General features: G+C 60.1%; 3 protein-coding genes across 10 annotated transcripts; 2 read left to right on the top strand and 1 right to left on the bottom strand.

Annotated features, from left to right (window-relative positions):
• The first annotated feature begins 147 nt into the window (after positions 1–147).
• DBP (D-box binding PAR bZIP transcription factor) lies at positions 148–6,048 on the top strand. Its single transcript, XM_036099495.2, has 4 exons — positions 148–961; positions 1,864–2,274; positions 3,865–4,076; positions 5,563–6,048. The coding sequence occupies exons 1-4, from the start codon at positions 823–825 to the stop codon at positions 5,776–5,778; spliced, it is 978 nt and encodes a 325-aa protein (XP_035955388.1). The 5' UTR covers positions 148–822; the 3' UTR covers positions 5,779–6,048.
• Positions 6,049–6,225: 177 nt separating this feature from the next.
• On the bottom strand, positions 6,226–14,694 carry SPHK2 (sphingosine kinase 2). 8 transcript variants are annotated; one of them, XM_036099388.2, is made up of 7 exons: positions 14,547–14,694; positions 13,401–13,643; positions 9,828–10,302; positions 8,788–8,937; positions 8,567–8,661; positions 8,361–8,476; positions 6,226–7,955 (listed from the first exon to the last, which is right to left on the bottom strand). In XM_036099388.2, the coding sequence occupies exons 2-7, from the start codon at positions 13,437–13,439 to the stop codon at positions 6,860–6,862; spliced, it is 1,971 nt and encodes a 656-aa protein (XP_035955281.1). In that variant the 5' UTR covers positions 13,440–13,643; positions 14,547–14,694; the 3' UTR covers positions 6,226–6,859. The 8 variants fall into 8 exon arrangements, with proteins under 8 accessions (XP_035955281.1, XP_035955298.1, XP_035955291.1 ...); XM_036099405.2 differs by having other exon boundaries at positions 13,401–13,555; XM_036099398.2 differs by lacking the exon at positions 14,547–14,694 and adding an exon at positions 14,156–14,533.
• Positions 14,695–14,830: 136 nt separating this feature from the next.
• RPL18 (ribosomal protein L18) lies at positions 14,831–18,807 on the top strand. Its single transcript, XM_036099505.2, has 7 exons — positions 14,831–14,968; positions 16,128–16,214; positions 16,541–16,648; positions 17,286–17,384; positions 17,977–18,100; positions 18,183–18,252; positions 18,694–18,807. Exons 1-7 carry the CDS (start codon positions 14,966–14,968, stop codon positions 18,767–18,769), a joined length of 567 nt encoding a protein of 188 aa, XP_035955398.1. The 5' UTR covers positions 14,831–14,965; the 3' UTR covers positions 18,770–18,807.
• Positions 18,808–20,491: the final 1,684 nt, after the last annotated feature.

Genomic DNA, 20,491 nt, shown 5'->3' with positions numbered 1-20,491 from the left:
CTCCCCATCGGGCAGCACGCGCAGAGCCATGTGCTTCCCCCTCCCGCCTGCCTCATTGGCCCGAACTGGGTCACGGTCCCGCCCCCAGTGCCGTCTCCCATTGGGCAAATGTAGGTCAGGGTCCCGCCTCCCACCTAAAGGCACGGCAACTTCACGCACTGAACCCCTCACGCGCCCTCCCGGGCCTTGGCGGATCCAGGGGTCCCATTGGCCGTGCGTCTCGAGGGGTCAAGACGCGATTGGCCCGCGCTTTCAGCCGGAGGGAGGCACGCGGCTGGGGTGCTTGGCCCAAGAGGCAGGCGGGGGCCGAGAGGAGGGGTGCGCGCAGTGGCGTCGGGTGTTTTGGTTTGGCTTTTTTTTTTTTTCCGCGAAAGAAGTTTGCGTTGGCCACGCCTCAAGGCGGCCGCCTCCTCTTACCCCCTCCCCCGCCCCTCCGCGCACACCTCTTGGTGCAGATTGCAAAGCGCCTTCCGCTGAGAGAGCTGCAGATTTTGCAAGATCCAGGCTCGCCCACCTTGTAGAAGGAGCGCCTTGTGTCCCCTTGAACTGTGGGTTGCAAAGAGCCGGCTGCCTGATTTGATCAGCCCCTCACTCGGACTGCATGGTCTCCAGGGACCCTCGTGAGTTGCACGTTTCTGCACTGAGGACTGCAAATCTCCGTCACTCCTAGGATTTGCGGTGATCTGGATACTGGAGGCTTGCAAGCTACGCTCGCCCGCCCCTGGGCAGGCACTCGCCCGGACCACTGGAGTGTGCCGCTGACTGGCAGGCCAGCTCTTCGCCTCTCCATGAGCCCGTGAGCCTGCGGGCAGGTGGCCGGTGATGGCGCGGCCCGTGAGCGACAGGACCCCGGCCCCCCTGCTGCTGGGCGGCCCAGCCGGGGCCCCCCCTGGCGGGGGAGCGCTGCTTGGGCTGCGGAGCCTTCTGCAGGGGACCAGCAAACCCAAAGAGCCAGCCAGCTGTGAGTTCTAGCCCCCATCTATCCCAACCCAGACACCCTACTCCCTTAGGGATTCAAGTGCTGGGGCGGGGGCGGGGGGGGGCTACCTCCTACGTGCCGAGAGAGTCCATCCTCCAACCGTCATCTACCGAATTACTAAGGTTTTAGGCCCCTAGATCCCTCAGCACCCAGGATCCAAAAGTACCGGCGCTCAAGCCCGTCCACCAGGAGGACCCAGGAGTCCCCCAGAGTCGTCCTCTCCGAGGACCCAAGAGTCTGGACCCCAGCTCCCGCTTCCTTTGGTTCTGAGAGTCTGGACCCCTGGGGTCCAGGGAGGAGGGAGGGGGTGTGTCGGATGCTCACACGGTAGTGACACGGGCTTGGGCGGGGCCTCCTGGGGTCACATGGAGTCTAGGGATGAGGAATGTGCCCCAGGAATAGAGCCCCTTCCTGCCCCTAACAGAGTGTGGGGGTGGGGAGAAGAGGCTACAGTGAGCAGGGGGATACGCTACAGAGAAATTACAGAACTGTCATTTTTTTCCCTCTCACCTACCTCTCTCTGAACTTCCGTCCCCCTTCTGTATCTCTATCCCTTCCCTGGTTTGTGTCCTATCCCTCCCTGGGTCCCTATCCTCCCCTTTCTGAGTCTCTGTCCCTCTCTCGGTCTCTGTCCCCCTCTGTCTGTCTCTGCCGCCCCCGTCTGTGCCTTCTCTCTCTGGGTCTCTTTCCCTCTCTTGAGTCTCTGTCTCTTCTCTTTGGGTCCTTGCCTTCCCTCCTGTCTCTCCCTCTCCCCCGCCTGTCCCCTCTTTCTCTGGATCTCCGCCCTGTGGGTCTCTATCTCCCCTTTCTTCGTGTATCTCTGTCTCGGGGTCCCTTCTCCATCTCTTCCTTCCCACCCCGCCCGGTCTTTCCTTGGCCCGCAGGTCTCCTGAAGGAAAAGGAGCGCAAGGCGGCTCCGCCGGCAGCCACGGTCCCCGGGCCTGGCCTGGAGACGGCGGGCCCGGCGGATGCCCCAGCTGGGGCGGTGGTGGGCGGCGGGTCCCCGCGGGGGCGCCCGGGGGCCGCGCCTGGCCCGGGTCTGTTGGCGCCGCTGCTGTGGGAGCGGACGCTGCCGTTCGGCGACGTGGAGTACGTGGACCTGGACGCCTTCTTGCTGGAGCACGGGCTCCCGCCCAGCCCGCCGCCCCCCGGCGGCCCGTCACCGGCGCCCTCGCCCGTGCGCACGCCCGCACCCTCCCCGGGGCCCGGTTCCTGCGGCTCAGCTTCCCCTCGTTCCTCCCCGGGGCACGCCCCCACCCGGGCTGCCCTCGGGGCCGCGGGCGGCCACCGCGCAGGTGCGACGGCGGGGGCGGGGCAGGGCCCTGGCGGGGCGGGGCTTGGGCTTCAGGGGCAGGGCTGTGCGGCACTTGGGCCCGGGACGGTGGGGCTGGGGTTGTGCGTCCAAATTCTGGGTCCACCTAGGCGCGAGATGTTGGGAGAGGAGTCCGGATTCTTTGTCACCTAATGCATCAGGGACTGGGTCTCCTTGGGATCCCACATTCCAGGAAGCCTGCCCCGTGGGGCGGTAGTGTGGACTTTTCTGTGGGACGTGGGGACAGAGGGTCCGGATACTCGAGGAGCCGGGATTGGAATCCCAGAACACCGGAATTATTTACTGGGAAATGAACTGCGCTCCAGAGTCTGGGCCCGGAGTCGGTGGAGTGGGGAAGGACCGTAACTGCTAGGCCCTCTGCAGGGGAGAAAGCAAGGACGGGGCACAGACTTCTGTTTCACCAGGACATAAGAGATTGGCAGCCCTAGTTGCTGGGTCCTCCAGTGGGAGAGGAGCTAGGGCCGGCAGTCCCGGAGTCCTCTAGAGGTGAAAAGGTCGGGGATCTTCATTCTGGGTCTTCCGTTGGGGCGAGGACCGAGAGCTTCCTATGTTCCTGGGAGAGGAGGGGCCTGGGATCCCAGAATCCTGTGTATCTCAGTGGCGAGGGAGAAGGTCCAGGGGTCCGTTTGTCAGCGTGCTCCCCAGAGAGCAGGAGGGACTGGGCCTTTGGAAATTGAGAGGTTCGAGCTGAGAGACCCCAGGGAGCAAAAGGAAAAGTGTGCTCCCTCGGGCACTTGGGGGGTCTCCACGGGCGGACTGCAGGTTGGGGATTCCTGGACACACCTGCCCCTGGCCGGACCTCCGGGCAGAACCGGGGCCCTCCCCTTCCCAGCCGCACATTCCCGCGCCACGTGAGTCCTCTCCTCCCTCCTCCCTGCTGCTCACTTCGCGCACGCGTGGTCACGCGGAGGGGGCGGGGCCTGGGGAACTAGAGGGCGCCCGTGGCGGCGGGGGGCGGGGCGGGAAAGCAGGCGCCCGCACGTGACTGGCCCTGAACCCGTATCCTCAGCTGACCCCGGCTTGCTCGCTCTTAAAGGCACAGGCCGGCCCTGCCCCTTCTCCTGAACCAACCTCCCCAAAACCTCAATCATTTCTGCTTTTCTTCCCTTACTCGTCGGGGCCAGTAGCTCTTAAGCGGCTCACCTGAAGTCTTTTCAGTGCACTGGATTTCTTTTCCCTGAACAGCTTGGGGTCTAGGCTTTGGTCAGGGATTCAGGCTAGATAATGGGAAAGGAGCTAACGCTGTGAATCTGAAGGCCTGAGGTTCCAGAAGCAATAGAGGAGGCTCGTGTGTTACTTAGGGTATGTCAGTTATAATTGGGCCTGTTTCCCTGTTATAAAAGTGGAATTGGTTCCATGATGTGTAAGCACGTTGTAGCTTAGAGAGCCTTCGTATTTTGTATTAGAGAGGTTGATCTCTGGCGGGCTTTGTAGTAGATCTCATAAGGGCCTTCCTTGTGGTCGAAGAGATACCTGGGCAGGGGGTAGCCTCTGGGAACCCTCCCTCCCCCAAAGAAATACACACTCAAGCGGCACATTCTGTTTACCCAAGGCCTGACCTCTCGGGACACACCCAGCCCGGTGGACCCAGACACCGTGGAGGTGCTGATGACATTTGAACCTGACCCAGCCGATTTAGCCCTGTCAAGCATTCCCGGCCACGAGACCTTTGACCCTCGGAGACATCGCTTCTCAGAGGAGGAGCTTAAGCCCCAGCCCATCATGAAGAAGGCCCGGAAGATCCAGGTGCCAGAGGAGCAGAAGGTGAGCGCTGCCCGATGTAGGATGCAGGCATGGCCCTTACAGGTCCCACAGCCGGGGATGGCCCTTTCCTCACAGACAGGCCTGGGCTTCTCACCGCGGTTAGCTCTCAGGTTCTCTTAACCTGCAGCCAAGCATCAGTTGTCCATAGCCCTGGGGCGCAAAGGCAGCCGAGGTTTGGGCTTGAGATTTACGAAGATGGTGTCGCTGTGGGATGCAGGCTCAGCCAGCCCTGCCAGACCCACCAGTACAGGCTTGGTGCTTTGACCAGGCCCTGTTGCTAAGGACAGCATCCATTAACAGCAGTATCAGTCTGTTTCTTCAGAGCCGCTAGCCGGGCTGGGGCTGGTCCTTTGATCTCTGATTTGGGGCATCCTTCGGGGTGCTTGCATCTGCCTAGGATGCAGACTTTGCCAGCCCCTCTGGGCCTCGTTTTCTGGGCCTGGACTGCTCATTGGTAAGAGGTTTCAAGTTCCCATTAGCAACCAGAGCCACATTCTGATTTGGGGCAGTGACCATTTTTTTTTCTAGCAGCCTGCCTTTGCCAGTACTGGGGTCTCCCCTGGTAAGGGGTGCCTGGGCTCCTCTCACCAGACTTCACCATAACTACCTGAAGCACTGAGGACTGACCTGTAAACCCAGTCTAGACCAGTGGTTTCTCCTGTCACAGGGCCCGACTGGATTTACCCTAGTAAGCAGGAACTAGGCTTTAATGAAATGGGGGTGGGAGGAGAGCATCTTTTGGAGCTCTGGGTGGTCCTTGTTACTGAGGAGTGATCCTCCTCCACAGCCAAATTCTAGGACTGGAGGACCCTAAATAGTGGTGTGGGGAGGTCTCAGGATAGGCCCTTTTGCTACGGGACAGCTCTTCTAGCAATCAGGACCTGTGGGGGAGAAGGCAGCTCTCTGGCCTCCATTCAAGGCCAGAGGGTCAAAGACTGGCTGCAGTTATGGGGACCACCTAAATTGCTGGGGAAGGATGAGGTTGCCTTGACAACTAGGTCAAAAGGCCCCAGCTCTGGAAGGATTTATGGGACACAAAACCCCATCACTAGGGAGCCTAGGCTTTCCTTAGCAACCAGGATCTGAGAAGGTGGTGCATAAAGCAGTGCTTTTTACTGGGAGAAGCCCTCAGACCCTGAAGATCCTGTTGCTAGGGAACAAGCATCCTTAGCAACCAGGGGCTAACTGTAGGCCCTTTGTCAAGCAAGGACTGGTGGGGTCTGCTTTGCACAGCAGAGACTTGAAGCCTAGTGCTTGGAGTGGGGAGAACTATGTCACACCTAGCTGTTGCTAGGGGCCTGCTCTCCTTAGCAACCAGACCCTTGGGTACCCATCCTAGGAGAGCCCTGGTATCCTTTGGGCCCCACTGCTGGGCAGGAAGCACCCCAGAGGGTCTCTTAGCTGCCCTCTGGTCCTTGAAGGCACAAGGAAAGCTGCTCCTCCTGGCCCTTCTGGCCCATAGTGCCTTCTCAAACCCCACCCTCAGGACGAGAAGTATTGGAGCCGGCGGTACAAGAATAACGAGGCAGCCAAGAGGTCCCGAGATGCCCGGCGGCTCAAGGAGAACCAGATATCGGTACGGGCGGCCTTCCTGGAGAAGGAGAACGCCCTGCTGCGGCAGGAAGTGGTGGCCGTGCGCCAGGAGCTGTCCCACTACCGCGCCGTGCTGTCCCGATACCAGGCCCAGCACGGAGCCCTGTGAGGCTGTCCCCCGCCCCTGCCCGGCGGCCTCGCTCAGACTTGCGCCCTGAGGCCCTCTTCCCTCCCCGCCCTGTGGCCCACCGGCCGGCCAGCTGGGTGCCCCAGGGACGTGATGATGCAGATAAATACATTTATATTTTTAAGAAAAAGCGAGCCTCCCCCCTCCCTCGCGGGGGCGGGGAGGGTCCTCTGTGTGTGCCCCTGCCACTTCGGGGACCCCATCCTCCCACCGCCTCCGTTAACACATCCTGAATAAATCTTGAGAACCCCAGAGCCAGCTGTTGTGGGGGAGGAGGCAGCTCCCTGGCCCCAGTTCAAGGCCCTCGGGTCACACTGGCCGCGGTCTGTGGGCAGGTCTGGGCTTCGGTCCATAAAAGGCAGGAGCTCCTGGAAGCGCCTAGAATTGGATCCCTCCCACGGGCTGCCGGATGCAGAAGGGGCGACGGTCTGAGAGGAATGAAGCGACTGCCTTTATTGCATAGACCTTTTCAATTGCTTTGAAGATTGGGGTCAGGGGACGCACAAGAGACAGAAGACGGGAGAAATGAGTTTCCTCGTCCCCACCGGCAGGGGGGTGGGAGGAACATTAGTGCAAATTCGAGCGTCGGCCCCGGGGAACCTGCCCCTCCTGGGCTGATTGGCCAGTTAAGTGGAGGCACCGGAGTGGGTAGGCCGAGACCCGGGCCCTCACTGGCCAATTAACTAAGGCCTCCCCGGCCGGTACATGCCAGGTCCCGTCATTGGACAACGCGTAAGACAGTCTACGCCCTCAGCGGACCTGGCCTCCCACGAGCCGGAAGCGAGGGTCTGGACCGAGCTCCGCCCTCATTAGTCAGGCACTACCCTCGGGGCCAGCCCGTTTGTCGGTGACCATGATGACCCCGACCCCCTGGAGTTGGGGCCACACTCCTTCCCACATTACCTCTGGTCCCCTGGGGGCGGGCGCAATCCTGAGACGGGGCAGGGGTCCCTGCGTGTGGGGCCTTCCCCCTAACTCTAGCAGCTAGGCCACGCCCCTAGGCCAGGCCCCGCCTCCTCGGAATGTTGGCCCCGCCCCCGGCGGGCAGCAAGCTTCCTTAGGGTCAAGGCTCCTGCCCCGGGCGGCCCGGAGGCCCAGTGAGCAGGGTGCCGAGGCCTGGATGCACCTGCGCCTGCAGTGGCCCATACTCCACCTGCTCTCCGTCCACAGTGAGCACGCCGCGAGGCGTGAGAGGCTCGAGGCGAAAGGCACGGGCCGCGGCGTAGCCCAGCTGCGGGCAGCCCAGGCTGAAGTGGCTGCCTCGCTCCATGGCCAGAAAAAGGCGCAGCAGCGCAGCCCGCGAGATGCCACCGCGCACCCAGCACAGGTGCACCAGGCCGTCGTCAAAGCGCGCATGGGGAGCTGCCACCAGGTCAGCCCCCAGGTGGCTGGGTGAGATGGCCAACATAAGCACAAAGTCCCCCTCCAGCGTCACCCACCCTGGGGGCAGTGGGGTGCCCAGAGGTGGGAGCAGGTGGTCAGGTGGGCCCCCGGTAGAGATGGCTCCCAGGGCATCAGGGGTGGGAGGTGGGAGCCCAGAGGAGGCTGGCATTTCTGGGACCCCCTCGGTGATGGGTGACAGTAAAGCCTTAGGGGAGCTAGGTGGTGAGGGCAGCAGGGGGTCTGGGGACAGTGGGGCATCCCCAGCCCCACCCCAGTCCCCGACCAACTCTGGGCCCCCACCATTGAGGGACAGGATGGGCAGGGGCTCAGGTGAGCCAGGGGAGGTCAGGGCAGGCTGGGGCAGGGGCAGAGGCAGATCAGACACTGAGCGATGCAGGGGTGAGTGTGCCACAGGCGGGGCCGGGGCCGGGGCCGGGGCCAGGGTCAGCTCTGACTTGGCACGGGGCAGGCCGTGGGCAGGGGTGGGGGAGGCAGGTTCCACAGCAGCAGGGAGGTAGGAGAGGCGTCCGCGGTAGGTGTGCAGGGTGGCAAGGCCCAGCACCGTGCCCAGTGTGAAGCGGGCACTGCCCAGGGCCCTGAAGCGCTCGCTCTGGATGTCCACGTCTGACACGAAGCCCCAGGCCACAGACAGGAAGGAGAAACAGTGGGAGCCCGAGGCCAGCGTCACAGAGAGCAGGTCCAGAGGGCGGCTGCCCCCCCGGCAGAGGAGCAGCGAGCAGTTGAGCAGCAGGTCGACACCCAGGGCAGGTTCAAACCTTCACAGCCAGAGACAGACGGACACGGAGGGAAAGAGTAAACAGGGTGGCGTGAGAGACCCAGAGCGCAGGGTGGCAGGAGAAAGACACAGAAAGGTGGGGGTGCAGACAGCAGGGGGACCATATGGCCACCTCCGGATGGACTCTTCCTACTGAGCCAGGTTCCCTGTCCGCTCTCTCATCCATAAGCATTCACTCAGTGCCGCCTGCGGGCCAGGCACGGTTCTGGGCGCTAGGGATACAGCTGGGGGGAGGGGCGGCGTGGGGAGCACCCCAGCCAAGACTGATGGACTGGACTGACCGTGGACTGCCTGGGGGAGACGTGCGGACAAACGTGCCAGGTTGCGAGAGGGCTCATCCCTCCCCTCACGGTAAGCAGGCTGGCGGAGGCGGGACCCCACCTACCCCCCGTGCTGGTTCACAGCTCCAGCCAGGGCGTTGCCTGAGCCACAAGGGAGGATGCCCACGGGTGTCTTCACAGCTTCTTCCCAGTCAGGGCGGTCTAGGAGTCCGTTCAGCACCTGCGGGGCGGGACACCGGCCACCTGGGTCCTGGTCCTAGCGCCAGGCTCGAGAGTCCCCCAGGGCTCAGGTAGGGTGCCCCTGCCCTACCTCGAAGAGCAGCCCGTCTCCCGAGACTGTGACAATGCCGTCCCACTCACTCAGGCTCAGCCCCTGAACCAGCTCCCGGGCGTGGTTCTGCCGCTCTAACGTGGGGGAACCAGGAGGTGAGCCAGGCTGTTCCACTCTGCCCCGCCACCACTCCCCAGCACTCAGAACTCGGGAGTCCTGGCACCCCCGGGCCCCTACTTCCATCCTGGCATGGCCCTTACCTGTCTGGATGAGGTTGAAGGACAGCCCGGCTTCAGAGATCATGGGCAGCACGTGGTTCTTACACCACTGCCAGGCCAGACCCCGCCCCCCGTAGGGATTGACCAATAGGAGCAATCGGGGTGGCCTTGGCAGCAGCTCGGGGGTTATTTCTGCAAAGAGAGGGGAAGGAGTCTACAGAGGCCCCAGACCCGGGCCCCTCACCTCAGAAGCCGGAACTGCAAACAGCCCCCAGTGGAGCTGCTGGAGGCCTGGCACAGTGGCCTGCTGGGAATTCAGTTTTTCTCCAGGGCTTCAGCTGCCCAGGCTCAGGTGTGCAGCCCCGCCCCCCTCTCCCAGGGGCCGAGACAAAGGCAGGGCTTGGGTGTCTAATCCCAGTGCCCTTTGGACCCATGTGTGGGAAGAAGGAGACCTGTGGGTTCCACTTTATCCTCAAACACCTGGAATCCAGGATCAGGTTACGACACTGCAAGTCTCCCTCACTGTCACCATCCCTTAGGGCCCCCAGCCAGCCAGCAGGATCCTGGAAGACCAAGGGAGGCTCACCAGATGCGGACCCTTGAACCTTTACCTTCCTGTGCCAACTGAGGAGCTGGGTGGGGACCTCTGCCCAAAAGCCTTCTCTGACTCCCCCCCCCCACCCGCCTTAGGCTGGATTAGATGCCACCTCTGAGCTCCTGGCACGCCCTAGGGGACTTCTGTGAGTGCCTGTCACCCTGGGTGGTGACTAATCATGTCTCAGTCTGCTGCTCGCACCAGACGGGGAGCCTCTGACTCATCTGTGTGGTCAGGGCCCATGGAAGCGGAGGAGGGGACAGTGACAAAAATCTATGAGAAGAGCAGACACAAATCATTTCTCTCTGCCTGTGGCTGCTCTTCCTTGTGTAGCCCATCGCCATGTGTCCAGCCCTCTTTCGATACGGACCAAGACAGACATATCACAGACAGACACACAGGAGAGAAGAGACAGAGGTGTCCACAGAGGGAAATCCACAGAGACGCCGAGGTGGCCCTAGGACAGAGCGGCTGCGTAGTGCCTCACCCCCGTCCCCAGGCAGTGGCAGTCCACGGAGCAGACACATGAGGGCAGTGGCCCAGCGCTGGGCCTCAGCGCGGTTCTCCTCGTAGGTGGCTGCCCCGTCGGCCCGAAAGGTGCGGGCGGCTCTGCGGCGGCCCCCGCGCCGGCCCTGCGGGTAGGTGTAGATGCAGAAGTAGGCTGCCGGGTCGGAGGGGTTGCGGCTCCGCAGGGTGCAGCAGCCTGACACCTCGGCCAGCGGGACCAGGCCGCCCCGGGGCCGGGCTTCGGGCTTCGGGCGTAGCCGCTGTATGTGCAGGGCCTGTGGTGTGAGAGTGAGGGCTAAGCGGGATCCCCGGGCCGGGTAGGAGCCGAACTCGCCATGCAGGAGCGGGGTGCTGGCGGCCAATGGTGGCGGCGGTGGGGGGGCCATGGCCTCGGCCCTGTCCAGGGCGCTTCTAGGCCTGTGGCCCCAGCTGCAGGTCAGCTCCTGGTCTGGCCTCTGTGGGGAGGGAGGAGGGCAGGAGTCAGAGTCCAAGACCCCTGTGGCAGGTAGAGAGAAGCAGGGGCAGGGCCTGTGGACAGGAGACAACAAGGGGCAGTGACAGGCAAGATGGGGGCATCAGAGACAGACAGGCTCAGACAAATGTGGGGAGACCCTGAGGACACGGGGCAGAAGCCCGTTGTACAGGAAGGCCAGCAGCCTGGAGGGTGGACAGCCAGGCATGCACACGTTCATTCATTTAGTCCCCAAATAATTACTCAGTACCCTCTATGTGCCAATCACAGTGCCAGGCCCAGCAAACACAGCAGGGAACAAAACAGACAAAAGTCCCTGCCTTTGTGGAGTTCATATTCTCTTAGGAAGACAGAAAAACAAAAGAAAGAAGTCAAATATATAGTATGCTGGATAATAAGGGCTTTGGAGAAGTATGAGAGGAGAGAGAGCTGGATGGCGGAGACATGCACAGACGGAGAACACAACACACACACACATACACACGCGCGCACACGGTCATCTCCGGATGGAGAAAGTTACACGGGAGAGACACTCGGATACAAAGAAAGAGAGGGATACGATCTAAGAACCAGAGAAACTCCGAGAGGAGACAACCAGCTTCGATGAGATGAAAGCCAGGATGATGAGAGATACTTAGGAGAGTCAGAGTGTAGGGGCCCCAGGAGGACCTCTGAGGGTCAGAAAGACAAAGGACAGAAAGAGCAGCTAGGAGGGGCCGGAGGGAGGGGTGTAGACAGCTGGAGAGACCAAGAAGGGATGTGACATGGAGGAACTAAGGAGTCAGAGAGCTACAGGAGCCACATGCAGGCGCCTGCGAGGGACAGGGGCCAAGAGCTGGACCCCGAGCACTGACCTGGGCGTCTGGCCGCCTGCTCTCCAGGGAGGGGGTGGGAGCCGGGCCTGAGGTCCCCTCCCCAGAGGCCTTCCCCCTGCCCTCTGCCCAGTTTCTGCCTCCTTCCTGCTCACCTTTGTTCCCCACCGCCCCGCCCACCCAGCCAGCTGCCAGGCCTGCCCCTCACCTTCCCCGGCCCAGACGCACCCCCATCTGTGGACTCACCCTCAGAAGTCACCTCTGCCCCCCGCCCTGGGCAGCTCCCTCGGGCCCCGCCCCTAAACTTGCACTGACCAGAGCCCCCGGCCCTGAGCTCAAAGCAGGCTTAGATACAGAGTCCTAGATCTCCTCCTGTCCTGGGCCTGAGCCTCTGTCCCTAGGTCCTCAAGTCTCTGGCCTGGTCTCCATTCTCTCCACCCACCCTGGTACCCCCAGACCTGGGCCTGGGTCTCCATCCAAAGGTTCCCCCCCAATCCATAAGCCTGAGTCTCTGTCTCCGGTTCCTCCGGTCCCGGTCCTCCATCCCCATCCATTTCCAGAACCCAGTCCCAGACCTGGGTTTCCATTTCTGGATCCCTCAGTCCCGGTTTTGGTTCTCCATCTCCATCCCACACCCCCTGGTACCCCAGTCCCGGCCTGCGTCTCCGTTCCTCTTGGTCCCGCGGTCCCCCAGACTCGGGACCCTGACCCTACCCCCGCACCCTCCTCACACGCCGAGTCCTCCTGCAGGCGGCCCCTCAAGTCAGCACCAACCGCCCCCATCAGACCCAGGGGTGGGGGGAGGGTGTGCATCCGCTCAGCCAATGGGCGCGCGGCCGGCCTGAGCCGCGCCAGTGAGGGCGCGCGGGGGACGGGGCCGGCCAGCTCGCGAGCTTGGCGCAGACGCCAGCCGAGGGAGAGCTTGAGAACTGGGCGGGGCATCGCGTCCGCGAGATCGGCTGCCATAGTAAGTGAGGGCACGCGCGCAGCAGAGGAAGCGTCACGACCCCACGGACAGCGCCGCTGACGCCATCTTTGTGGAGGGCAAGTGGTAGCCCTGCCCCATCCATTGAGTTTTTAAAAGAGGCAGGAGGGAGGAGACTTTCAGTTGCCGATAGAGACTGACCCTAACACAGGTCACCAAAACCCAGAGCTATGCAAACGGAGTTAATAAAAGAGACCCAGAAAAGCAGAGTCAGAGGCAGTAAGAGACTTAGAGAGAGGGCTGCCTGTTTTTCAGATAGTTACAGAAAAACAGAGATATATACAAAGAGACAAAGACAATAGAATTGAGAATATGCAAGGTTAAGGATACAAGAAAACCCAGAAAATGATGGACATAGAGATGGAGACAGATACTTCTGGAATGAAAATCGGGGAGGACAGGCTCATTAATTCACCAAGTATTTACCTTGGACTCAAACCAGAGTGGAGGCAGCATGACATGGACATCTGCCCAGCAAATGACCCAGTAACATGGCAAGACAGAGAAACAAGGAGAGAGATGGGGAGAAACAGTATCCGAGAGAGACTTCTAGGCCAGGGGTGAGGGAGGAAGACAATGTTGGAGGACCAGAAGCTGAGAGGAAGTGAGCCCGAGAGACAGCAAAAATGTTGACAGAGAGACAGAGAGAGGTAAAGACATAGTGAAGCGGAAAGAAAGCAAGACAAGAATAATACCAGGACACCAAGAAACAGAATCGTAGAAAGACACATGCAGAAGGAGACAGGGACAGAATTTGCTAGAAAGCAATGAATGGAAGATGTTTTTTTATTGTCAAACAACGTACCTTGTGTTCAACCCAGAGCAGCAACAGCAAAAGAAATACCCAGAGAGGGGCGCCTGGGTGGCTCAGTCGTTAAGCGTCTGCCTTCAGCTCAGGTCATGATCCCAGGGTCCTGGGATCGAGCCCCACATCGGGCTCCCCGGTCCGCGGGAAGCCTGCTTCTCCCCCTCCCACTCTCCCTGCTTGTGTTCCCTCTCTCGCTGTGTCTTTCTCTGTCAAATAAACAAAATCTTAAAAAAAAAAAAAAGGAAAGAAAGAAATACCCAGAGAGAGGGTGGGGTGGGGTGGGGACAGAAACCCAGGAAGAAGGAGAGACCGGGAACCACACACCTTAGTTTGGGAGAAAGAAAAGCAGGCACACTGGACCGACAAACAGGCTGGGACTCAAAGACAGAGACCAAGTCACCAAGGCAAGGGAACAGAGACAACGAGGAAACTGTGTCCCATGGTGTGGTAATCTTAACTTCCAGAGGGACCCTTACCTGATCCTGCTGTTCCTCTGCTTCCAGGTGTCCATTCATCTGCTGGCCCTCTGCTGTGTTACCCCATCAGCAAGACCCTGGTCCTGGGCGGCAGGCCATGGGAGGGTGGTATGGGCAAGGAGTCAGGCCTCACAGTTGGGGCCTGGCCTGTGGCTCTGTGGAGGACAGGTGAATATGTAGGAGCATCAGGGGCAGACTTCGGGCTGGGCTGGATGTGTTGGAGGCCAAAGGGGCAGGGCTTCCCTGAGGAAAGAGAAAAGAGGGGACAGGTCAGCTTCGTCACTGCCCCAGCCAGTCCGTCTGGTCCTACCCAAAAAGGGCTAACAGTAGGAGTGGAGGCTAATTTGTATTGAGCACTTACATGCAAAGCATTGTTTTAAGCATTTATACTAACTTACGTAAAGCTGGAAAATACTCTAGGTGTCAAGCCTATTATCCCCTTTTGGAGGATAAGGAAAGTAAGGCACAGAGAGGTTAAGTGACTTGCCCAAGGTCACAGTGTTGTTAGTAATTAGCACGGCCAGGATTTGAATTTGGTTACAGCAGACAAGACCCCATCTCACTATCTTTCTATGTCTGTGCTTCTCCCCAGATCTCCATCCTCCCTCTCTTTCTAGGTCTCCTTGTCACCCCCTGGGTCTCCATTTCCCTCACTCTCGGTCTCTGTCCACCACCGCTCTGGGCCTCCAATCCTCCTCCCCTCTGAATCTTTATTTCCTAAGTCTCTCCTCCCTTCTCTTTCAAGAGGCTTTTACCTATTCCCTCTCCAACCCACACCCCAAGCCTGGGGCTTCAGTGCGCCTCCTCTGCACTCCAGTACCGTGCAAAGCCCTCACGCAGAGCCCGCTGGGCGACTCGAATCTCTCCGGCAGGGAAAAGCAGCCCCCAAGTGGTAGAGGCTGAGGAGGGGTCAGAGAAGGGGCAGGGGGAGAAGACGAATATGAAAATTGGAAATAGAGGATGCTATAGACTGGGCTGCAGCAAGAAGATCTCAGGTTAGATCTCAGGTAGGACTTCCCGAGCTGTGGCTGCGCCTAGGAAGCGCCGCACAAGACAAGAGAGGTGAGCCTGATAAGGAAATGCCTGAAGCGTGGGGTCAGAGGTTTCCCGAGGTCCTGACAAGGCCCGCCAGCTCCGCCTCCTCACCTCCAATACGCGGCCCGCCGGGTCCTCCAGGAGCCACAGAGAGACCGTCGGCGTCGGGCCAGAGCGTCACTGTGCGACGCGGCCTCCTACCGCCGCGCGACATCTCTCTCGCTCCCAGATGCCTTTCTTCCGGAAGACTATCGAGAACAGGGACTGGGGAGGGCCAGAGAGGCCCCCGACGTGCTGGCCCGCCCCTGCCCAACCCTTGACGTATCGCTTGTTCCCGGTGGGTTGTTCTTCCACTTATTCCGGAATCGCCCATTCGGCCGCTCTGCGACTCGCCATAGAGAGGCTCGACTGGAGTAGAGCGCCGTGTGGCGCCCGTGTGACGTCACGTAGGCGCCACTCGCTGAAGGCTTTCCCCGCCCACCCCGACGCTGTTCTCTCTTTCCGGACCTGGCTGAGCAGGGGGAGCCATCATGGTGAGCGTGCTTTGAGGTGCTCCGGGCTCGACTATCCGCCGCCATCCGTCGCTGTCTTGGGCTGGGGGAGTCCCGGAGGGGAGCAGGGATGTCAGGGGAGTTCGAAGGGGGCGACTTCCGCGGTGGGGGGGTACTATTTTGGGGGCTCGAAAACCGGGGATGGGTCAGTCTTACCAGCCTCCGGCCCCTCCCGTCCCCTTTTATTTATTAAAGCTCCAATTGAGTAGATGACCAAATTGAGGCGCAAGGAGGTTAAGTGATGTGACCGGGGTCACAATGTCAGGAAGTGGCAGAGCCGGGATTCGGACTCTGGCGTTGGCCCCACATCCCTGTTTGATCTCTTGTCTTTTGCCGCCTCTACCTGGACCTGTCACTCCCCTGGCCGGGAACGTTGGGTTCTGGGGCGGGGTGGGGGTGGGGGGGTCTCCACCGTCCAGTGCCTGGGTTTTGCGGCCAGGCTCCCCATCCAGCCTGTGATCCTGCTTTTCCTGCCTGTAAGCCCAGTTTCTTGGTCTGTGCATTGGGGCCGCGGTAATACTGTGTCACAGATGTGCGTTTGGGAAGAAGTTGTAGGACGCACGCATCAGATTATGGCATACGTTAAATGTTGGAGAAAAGGGAGCTGCGAATAACTCGGTGGTTCTTTACCGTTCCTAACACGGCCTATTGGACAATCTCAGGCCAGCAGCCGGGGTGTGGTGGAAATTGTGGCTTCCTTCGGTTTTCTCAGCTAAAGTGGGAAACTGCCTCATGGAGGTCGTGCACGGAAGGTTCTAGTACTGGAGTAAGTCCCAGATAAAGGTTCTTTGCTCTATTATTAGGTAGAGTCTGCCCTTGGCCTATATTATTGAAAAACACATCTTTTAAAGAGTTAAAACTTATTGAGTGAGCGCGACTGCCGTGTGAAGCTTTTCAAGGTGCTGTGCGCCATGTCCTGAAGGCTTTGCGTGTGGAATTCATATTTTTCTTAAATTGGGGTCATTGGAGGCCCAGAAGATTTAAGTGGCTTTTCACGGGTCTCCTCAGGGTGGACCTGGGGTTTGTTGTCTCTTCGGAGACTGGGGCCCTGGCTCTTCCTCGGAGGTGGGTAATACAGTCGTTTTGGGGGTGAGTGAGCTGCCAGAAGAGATTTGGGTCCATGGTCTCCTTAACCTTGCAGGGAGTTGACATCCGCCACAACAAGGACCGAAAGGTTCGGCGCAAGGAGCCCAAGAGCCAGGACATCTACCTGAGACTGTTGGTCAAGGTGAGGCTGAGGTCGGAGACCCTTAGGGCCGCCCAGAACTGCAGCTTCTAGAACCGACGTTCTAGTATTGGGCCCCAGGCTGCTCCAGGGGCCTGCGGGGCGGGCGCCCATCTGTGGTTCTGCCCGAGGCTTCTGGGGGTTCAGTGTTTCAGTCTCTGGGCTGTATACAGCTGGGGAGGGGGTTGGGGGGGCTCTCTGGGGCTCAGTGGGATGGGGGAAAGCCGTAAAAACCTTATCCCAAACCATGCTTTTTTGTCTTTAATTGAAGGTTGTGGGGGGAGGGGTGTGGGCTGCCCTGGGTTCCCATCCTTTTCTCTCCCCTCCAGCTGTACAGGTTTCTGGCCAGACGAACCAACTCTACCTTTAACCAAGTCGTGTTGAAGAGGTTGTTCATGAGTCGCACCAACCGGCCTCCTCTGTCGCTTTCCCGGATGGTGAGGGGCTGATTCGGGGAATGACTAGATTGTGTCTCTGGGAGGGGGGCTTGGGGCCTGGCCATCAGCTGGTTTACTTCACCCTGTGGTGGGCACAGAGCTCCGACCCTTGACCTTAGGGTTGTAGCTGAACAGCGGTGGGTATTTGAGTGGCTTGGGCTGATCTCATGGCGAAGTGGCGGTGGTTGTAGTGGTTTCGAGTCACGTGAGGCACGTCTTAACACGTTCTGAGTTGTCTTGAAGGAGAGACCTGTTGAAGGGTCTGTGCATTTTGTCTCCAGGGTTCTTTCCCCGGCTGGACCCGAGATTAGGCCTGGACTGGTTGAGAGGCGAGGCATGGGTGGGTTTATGCCCTTCAGGGCCCAACTGTCTCCATCCTTGGGATGCCTGACACAGTGGGGTTGGGTTTAAACACCAGAAGGAGCGGGCGCCTGGGTGGCTCAGTTGGTGAGGTGTGTGCCTTCAGCTCAGGTCGTGATCCCGGGGTCCTGGTTGGGTCCTGCATCAGGCTCCCTGCTCCGCGGGGAGCCTGCTTCTCCCCCTCTTTCTTTTACTTATGAATGGATAAGTGAAATATTTAAAAATAAGTAAACACCAGAAGGAGCTTTTTTTGTTTGCATTTGTCCTTCCCTCAAAGATCCGGAAGATGAAGCTGCCTGGCCGGGAGAACAAAACAGCTGTGGTTGTAGGGACCATCACCGACGACGTGCGTGTCCAGGAGGTGCCCAAACTGAAGGTGAGTGTGGAGGGGGCTCAGGAGCACGGTGGGTGGGCAAGAGCCCAGACCTGGCTCGTGTCCTCGCTCTGCTGATGACCTCTGTCAGAGGTGCCACGAGGCTTGGGATGCCTTCCCAGTCTCCTCTCTGCTCTGGGTGAGGCAGGCATCCCACCTACCGGTCTGGGTGGCTTTTAGGATTGAAGGGGGGTTGTCCGTGGCGTTAGCCATGGTGGGTGTCGCCGGGCAAGACCCTTCTGGGTCCCTCCCTGATGGTGGTGCTGGTTCTTGAACCTTACAGCTTGTCTTCAAATCTAGATTTCTCGGCCAGTTTATGGCCTGTGGACAAAGTCATGGGTCTTTTTAATGCCTCCGTTTCCTTATCCGTGATGAGTTCGGGTTGTTGCAGTCTTAAAGGAGGTTTTAGATGTAAATTGGTAAGGATTGTTATTGTCAACTGGGGAAGCTCTCTCTAGTGGTGGTGGTTGCAGCTCTGCAAACAGCCAGCTGCCTCTGCTGGGCCAGAGCCATGGAGAGGAATACCCAGCAGCCCCTGGGTGGCTGTGGGGGGGGGGGGGGGAGTCTGACCGTGCCTGTCCCGTGTGTCCCCCAGGTGTGCGCGCTGCGTGTGAGCAGCCGTGCCCGGAGCCGTATCCTCAAGGCTGGAGGCAAGATCCTCACCTTCGACCAGTTGGCCCTAGACTCCCCCAAGGGCTGTGGCACCGTCTTGCTCTCTGGTGAGTGATGTTCAGTGACTCTCATGGCGACTTTTTGGAGCTGGGTCCCTGCCTGATCCCAGCTTTCCCTTCCCCTTCCCAGGTCCACGCAAGGGCCGAGAGGTGTACAGGCATTTCGGCAAGGCCCCGGGAACCCCGCACAGCCACACCAAGTGAGTACCCCCAGCCCTGCCATCTGGCCCTGGCGTTTCCCTGGACCCCACCCTGTGGGTCTGGGCCTTGCCACGCTTCCGGCCCCTCTGTTTCTCATGCTAGTCCAGCCCCAGCCCTCCCTAGAACTCCCCACCTCGTCTTCCCCGCTTTTTCCTCAAGACTTGGCTTAAAGCTGTCCTTCCCTGTTGCTGAGATCTCTGCACGGCCAGCCATATAAATGCAGGGTGTTCAGGGCCTGTGCTGGCCGGAGTCTGCATCTCCCACACGGAGCCTGCGTCCTGCCCTGCCCGGTTTTTCCAGCAGCCTGCTCGGTGTCCCCCCTGCCGTGTTCCTATGCTGCTCTGTTAGAGCACGCAGCGCGCTGCTCAGGCATCCTCAGCTTGCACCCGTCCGAGACTGCAGCGTTGGCATGCTCTCAACTCTTCTCTTCCTCCCCACAGACCCTACGTGAGATCCAAGGGCCGGAAGTTCGAGCGCGCCAGAGGCCGCAGGGCCAGCCGAGGCTACAAAAACTAACCCCAGATCCTGCCTTGTTATTAAAGATTTTGAATGTTGATGGTCCTTTGTGTGTTTCTGGGGGACGGGAGGGGATTGGAGCCTTTGGCCCAGTCTGGGAGTAGGACTCGGTGCCCATCTCCATGGAGACCAGGCAGGGAGGGGCCCTTCCCTCGCGGAGTCCAGCTCTTACCTGCAGGCGCCCTCTAGCGTGCTAGTGGAATTTGCACTGTTGGACCCTTGGCGGGCCCCCTATGACCAAAGTCCCACCCCCTTAATCCGGGTGACAGGTGTTTCCACGCCTTTTCCCTCCCCCGGATTAGCCACACCTGCTGCTCCTGGCTAGGGATGGTGGGTGGGGTGTGGACCGTGGTGGGGGAGGGATCCTTGGGAACAGGTGAGTTGCTCCCCTTTTTCCCTCTTGAGTCTGGCAGGCCATTGGGCCTTGGGCCCGTAACCCGATGAGTGTGTTCCCTGGGTTGGGGCCTTCGTGTACCTGCGAAAGGCACCTGCCTTGTGGGCCCTCCTCTGTTTGCACAAGGGGCTGGGTTCCCCGGATCCCAGGCTAAAACCTGATGAATGAGGCCAGACGGCAGGAAGAACAGCAGAAATCAAAGCAGGAGGTCTCCAGACCCCTATTCCGACCTCCAAAAAGGCAAGACGAGGGAAAGGGGATGGGGGTCTGGACAAGTTGGGGGAGCTGGATGGGGTGAGAGGGAGCCCCGGTTTTATTCCTCTTCTCTTTGTAGGCCTTGTCTCTGTGGTGTGGAGAAAGGAAGCTGTCTGGGTGTGCGATTGGAAGGAAGGGCTGCTGGTTTGCAGGGATCAGGGGTCCATAGGCCAGAGGTTGGGTCAGGAGCCTCAAAGGGTGCTCCTTGGCCAGGAGTAGGTGGATGGATGGTCAGCTAGCAGGAGATCGTGGGATGGCCAGGGATCAGCATAGATGAGAGGGCAGCCCAAGACCATTCTGGCTAGGAGACAGTCCAGGGCAGCCAGTCCAAGGAACAGTGGCTAGTCAGGCCCTCCATCTCGGTGGGCTGCTGAGGTCATGGGCCGGTTCCATGGTGATGCAAGCCCCTGTGGAGTGTATCCTCCACTATAGCTAAGCCCAAGTGGGTGTGACACCCCAGGGGCAGAGTCCCCAAGCGACAGAGACTGAGATCTCATTCCCTGGCTGGGGAAGGGTGATGCCCAGACTTCGGGCTGGAGCCCATTCTTCCCAAACTGAGAGAGCAGGTCCAAAGGCGAGGTGCCTGGGATGGTCAGTCAGTGAGAGCCGGTGAGCCAGCCACCCGTCGGCAGGAAAAACATTCCCCTGGACACGGCGGGGTGCTCCACCGGGTGGCCAGATGCCGACCTTGTTAGCTGGAAGCAGTTGATGTCTGCCAAATAATCAAAAAGCCGGCCGGAGAGGGTCAGTTAGATGTGCTATCGGTCAGGGGCAAATAGCCCACTTTACCTTTAGTTAGGGACAGTCGGGTGGTAGGAGACAGGCAGACAGCCTGTGGCTGTTACCTGGGAGATGGTTGGCCGGTCAGCCGGACCTCTGGCCAGGCCAGCTGGGCCTTCAGCCTGACCGAGACCGAACCAGCGACAGGGTCCGTTGGGGCCGCCAGGGGCCAGGAGGCTGGAAATTGAAGTGCACAGAGGAGCAGCTGATGGGTCACACAGCCGGGGACGGAGTCGGGGGGTCAGCCTGACACACACGCAGGACCGCCCGCGACAGCCGGCCGGAAGTTCAGA

Source organism: Halichoerus grypus, chromosome 15 (genome assembly GCF_964656455.1).
Source record: "Halichoerus grypus chromosome 15, mHalGry1.hap1.1, whole genome shotgun sequence".
In the NCBI taxonomy this organism is placed as follows: domain Eukaryota; kingdom Metazoa; phylum Chordata; class Mammalia; order Carnivora; family Phocidae; genus Halichoerus; species Halichoerus grypus.
This window is presented reverse-complemented; position numbering and strand designations above follow the sequence as displayed.

What these genes read in the sequence shown, in the direction of transcription:
- DBP (XM_036099495.2), top strand. Translation starts at nt 823, where the DNA reads ATGGCGCGGCCCGTGAGCGACAGGACCCCGGCCCCCCTGCTGCTGGGC. An exon ending in CGCGGGCGGCCACCGCGCAG is followed by an intron (nt 2,275 to 3,864) that starts GTGCGACGGCGG and finishes TGTTTACCCAAG; the next exon opens with GCCTGACCTCTCGGGACACA. An exon ending in AGGTGCCAGAGGAGCAGAAG is followed by an intron (nt 4,077 to 5,562) that starts GTGAGCGCTGCC and finishes CCCCACCCTCAG; the next exon opens with GACGAGAAGTATTGGAGCCG.
- SPHK2 (XM_036099388.2), bottom strand. Translation starts at nt 13,439, where the DNA reads ATGAATGGACACCTGGAAGCAGAGGAACAGCAGGATCAG. An exon ending in GCCACTGCCTGGGGACGGGG is followed by an intron (nt 8,938 to 9,827) that starts GTGAGGCACTAC and finishes CTCTCTTTGCAG; the next exon opens with AAATAACCCCCGAGCTGCTG. An exon ending in GAGACGGGCTGCTCTTCGAG is followed by an intron (nt 8,477 to 8,566) that starts GTAGGGCAGGGG and finishes CCCGCCCCGCAG; the next exon opens with GTGCTGAACGGACTCCTAGA.
- RPL18 (XM_036099505.2), top strand. An exon ending in TGGCACCGTCTTGCTCTCTG is followed by an intron (nt 18,101 to 18,182) that starts GTGAGTGATGTT and finishes TCCCCTTCCCAG; the next exon opens with GTCCACGCAAGGGCCGAGAG. An exon ending in ACCCCGCACAGCCACACCAA is followed by an intron (nt 18,253 to 18,693) that starts GTGAGTACCCCC and finishes TCCTCCCCACAG; the next exon opens with ACCCTACGTGAGATCCAAGG.